Here is a 4,504-nt window from a genome sequence, read left to right on the forward strand (position 1 = left end):
ACTGCCTAAACATCAGCAACATTCTACCATGATTGGAAAATCAGAAACGACATCACTTAAGAGGTTTGCTGGATTAGAACGTAAGTTATTTGCTAACTCACAACTTCGTCAGCAGTACAATGAGTTTATTTTGGTGTACATACAACTCGGTCATATGGTTCCTGTGTCGCCTGACAACCTGGATGCAGCAACCTGCTGCTACCTTCCACATCACCCTGTGTTTAAGGAGACAAGTTCCACGACTAAAATGAGAGTGGTATTTGATGGGTCAGCACCAACTAGCACAGGACACTCTCTGAATGATGCGCTATTGGTTGGACCAGTCATCCAAGATGATCTTTTGAGCTTAATAATCCGTTTTCGTAAATTTCAGGTCGCGCTAGTTGCGGACTTGGAAAAAATGTATCGTCAGGTACTTGTGCATCCGGAGGATCGACCGTTACAGAGAATATGGTGGAGGTTTGACGATAACCAGCCCATTCAGGCGTATGAGCTGTGCACAGTAACATACGGTTTGGCACCTTCATCTTTCTTAGCTACAAGAACACTTTAGCAGTTGGCTGAAGATGAGGGTGACGCGTTTCCTACTGCCAAGGATACGCTGAAAAAACAACTGTACGTGGATGACCTTATTGCTGGGTCAAATAGTGTTGATGGAGCTATACAGCTACGTGAGGAATTGAGCTACGTGAATTGTAGCTATACAGCTACGTGAGGAGGAGCTACGTTGAGGAGTGCACTGGCGCAGAGAGGCGGTTTTACTTTTCGAAAATGGTGTTCGAATTCATTAGCCGTTTTATCTGACGTTCCCGCTGAACAATTGGCAACAAAATCATCGTTAAGGTTCGACGACAAGGAGACAATTAGTACGCTTGGTATATGTTGGGAACCAGAAATTGATACGTTCCAGTTCAACATTTCTATTACTACGAAATCAGTGAGAGACACCATGCGTAGCATACTATCAATGATTGCTCAACTGTATGATCCATTGGGATTGATTTCACCTGATTTCAAAATCGAGAGTGGCTCCACTGAAGGCATTGACGATTGCTAGACTTGAACTTTGCGGTGCATTATTAGGAGCTCGATTGCATGAGAAGGTAATGGCTGCAATGGAGATTAAGTTCGTTGCTCATCGATTTTGGACCGATTCTACCGTGGTGCTAGATTGGCTAAATGCTGAATCAAAGACTTGGAAAACATTCGGAGCAAACCGAGTTGCTGAGATCCAAGCAATTCGAGATGCTGTTTGGCAACATGTATCTGGACAAGAAAATCCAACAGACCTTATTTCACGCGGAGTTTTACCGCATCAGCTCATCAACAATCAATTGTGGAAACAAGGTCCACAATGGTTATCAGAGAGAAAGGAGAATTGGCCCCAACAAAAAGAGAGAACAGGTCAAATTACAACAGACGAAATAAGATCGAATATCGTTTTAACAACGCAAATACAAGAAAAAAATGAAATATTTACATGATATGGGTCATACCAGAAGCTAATCGACGTGGTTGCATATTGTTTTCGTTTTGTTCATAATGCTCGTCGTCTGCAACCAAGAATAAGCAATAGTACATTGACGGTAAAGGAACTTGCTGATGCTAAAAAGCGACTTGTAAAACTTGTGCAAGCTGAAACATTTACCAACGATCTTCATAAAATCCACAAAGGGATTCCTGTTGCTCGAAGTTCAACGTTGAAGCTTTTAAACCCGTTTATAGATAATGAAGGAATAATCCGCGTTGGTGGCCGGCTCAGAAATTCTGATTTGAATTATAATACTAAGCATCAAATAGTTCTTCCTGGATTCCATCTATTTACTCAACTCCTGATCATGGACAAACATGTAAAAGCAATGCATGGAGGAATATCATCAACTCTTAACGCAGTTACAGATGAGATCTGGCCAATCAATATAAAAAGAGCTGTACGTAAGGTCATACGAAATTGTTTTCGATGTTGCAGAGCAAATCCACAACCTATAATTCAACCTGAAGGGCAACTACCAGCAGAACGTGTTACAGTTAACGAGGTGTTCAGTTGTACGGGTCTAGATTATTGTGGACCTTTGTATTTGAGGCCAACACACCGCAAGGCCGCACCAAATAAGTGCTACATTTGTGTATTTGTCTGCATGTGTACGAAAGCAGTACATTTGGAATTAGTCGGAGATTTGAGCACTAATTCGTTTCTGATGGCACTTGATCGCTTTGTTTATCGGCGGGGTAAACCAAAGCACATTTATTCAGACAATGGTACCAATTTTATTGGTGCCAAAAATGAACTTGATCATATCTACAAAATGCTGTTCAACGATTCTGCAGATAGCAAAATAGCAAAACATTTGGCAAAAGAAGAGATACAATGGCATTTGATACCCCCACGCGCCCCAAATTTCGGAGGCCTTTGGGAAGCGGCGGTGAAGGTAGCCAAAACCCATTTGATTCGTCAACTAGGATCATCGCGTTTATCATCGGAGGAAATGACTACTGTTTTAGTAAAAAAAGAAGGTTGCATGAACTCGCGACCATTAGTTCCGCTTTCTGAAGATCCCAATGATTTGACGGCATTAACTCCAGCGCACTTTCTCATTACAAACAATTTGAAGGTTATTCTCGAACCTGACTTGAAAGAGGTGCCTATGAATCGTCTGGGAAGATACCAACTCCTTCAGCGGTACACGCAAAACTTCTGGATGCGCTGGAAACAGGATTATCTGAAAAATCTTACTGTTTTGCATCGGTCAGCTAAGCAATCTAAGCAATTATCAGTCGGAGATATAGTTATCCTGAAGGATGAGCAGCTTCCAGCAGTTCAATGGCCATTGGCACGTGTCGTCGAAATACACCCTGGAGCTGATGGAATTTCCCGAGTTGCAACACTTCGTACGGCATCCGGTATTGTGAAGCGAGCAGTATCTAAAATCTGTCCGTTAGAATGTAGTAATCAAAGAATGGATTGAAAACGGAGTGTTTCAAGGTGGCCGGTATGTTCGATCTCAAATGACCTGCGGTTCTACCACAGTGCCGGATTATGGCAGCTGATGTTTTATCATTCTTGTGGGTCTAGGGAGCTACCGCTGTGAAAGGGGAACCGCCTTTTTGAGGCACTTGTCACGAGCCGAAGCAAAGCGAAGCACGCATAAATGGTGTGAATAAAGAAGTTAACTTTACTTTCCAACAGAGAACAAACGATTGATTATTTCGTGTAAAAACAGTTAAAATATCACAACGTAGGGACTTTCACGGAACATAAGGTCAAGTGTCACTATAGTAGATGGTGAATAAGAATTTAGTTTATGAATGTTCAGTTCACTAGACTGTATCTCTACAAAAGATACATAATCTTTAAATGTAGCCGTAAAATAATTTTCCTTATTATCATACTTGATTCCAACGATAACCAACGAATTCTGCGGAAAGATTTCTGCTCTCATAAATTTCACTATACCATTTGATTTTGTTAAAAACCATTGATCCCGAAATTTTGGTTTTAAAACAAAGCTTTCAGTTACATGTAGTCCACAGCCATCTATAGTCAAACAGGGATATTTTTTTTCTTTGGGACCATGATGCACATTAATTGAGGCATATAACTTGCATCTGCCCGCTATTTGTTCCACACATTCTGAACCTGTCTTAACATCTCGTTTAATAAACTGTAAAAAGTTTTCATAATCATAAGAAGATCAATCGTACAATGGACCATGTTCTTCAACGTCATCAAATACGTGGAGAAGATTGTGTACATTGCTGCTCATATGGGTGCGACCATAGTACAGTGAGAAATCAACAACAAATTGTTGAAGCATTCTTTTTGCAAGCGGGTTTAAATGTTTATACAGTAGAACGTCGATTATCCGGGGGCGGATTATCCGGGGGCGGATTAACCGGCGGGCGGCTTAACCGTGCGCATAAATGTGACAGCTGTTCAAACGTATGGCAAACATTGGCAACTGTAGTCAAGTGGGCAACCAGTTTTTTGTGCAGCTCTTTAGTGTCTAGTGGTATTTTCGAAATTCATTTTTGTTCATGAACAGTTGTTAAACCTATAGTTATAGATTAAAATAATATTCTACTAACGATTAATCAAAAGATTCAAGGTGAATTAATCATAAATCTGATGAATTGTATCATTTTTATATGAATTTGACATTCCTTGGACCATTATCTGTGCAAATCGATTAACCGGTAACCGTCCGGTCCCGAGCTGCCCGGATAATCGACGTTCTTCTGTATATTGACGATGAAAAAATAGTTATACCACAAAAGTAGAGCAAATAATGGTTAAAGCCCTCACTGTGCATAAAATCTTTATATATAACAGGGCTAATATAGTGTAGGAAAGACCTAATGTTGCCCGACCTCTCCGCCGCACCGACCAGCCGCGAAGGTAGCTGGTGCCTGGGTCCGCCGTGGAGAAGAGCAGCAATTCGAACTAAGCCCCGCTTCACTAACGCCGCCAGGAACTCCGCCTTCGAGATCCCTTTGGCAAAAGTTC

At 41.3% G+C, this 4,504-nt stretch overlaps 1 protein-coding gene across 1 annotated transcript; it reads left to right on the forward strand.

The window, feature by feature from the left end:
* The first annotated feature begins 738 nt into the window (after positions 1-738).
* On the forward strand, positions 739-3,233 carry LOC133391880 (uncharacterized). Its single transcript, XM_061648482.1, has one exon. It carries the CDS (start codon positions 1,839-1,841, stop codon positions 2,964-2,966), a length of 1,128 nt encoding a protein of 375 aa, XP_061504466.1. The 5' UTR covers positions 739-1,838; the 3' UTR covers positions 2,967-3,233.
* Positions 3,234-4,504: the final 1,271 nt, after the last annotated feature.

The sequence above is a fragment of the Anopheles gambiae genome, chromosome 2 (assembly GCF_943734735.2).
Source record: "Anopheles gambiae chromosome 2, idAnoGambNW_F1_1, whole genome shotgun sequence".
Lineage (NCBI taxonomy): Eukaryota > Metazoa > Arthropoda > Insecta > Diptera > Culicidae > Anopheles > Anopheles gambiae.

Excerpts from the sequence above, each read along its gene's own strand:
- LOC133391880 (XM_061648482.1), top strand. The coding sequence starts at position 1,839 with ATGGACAAACATGTAAAAGCAATGCATGGAGGAATATCATCAACTCTT.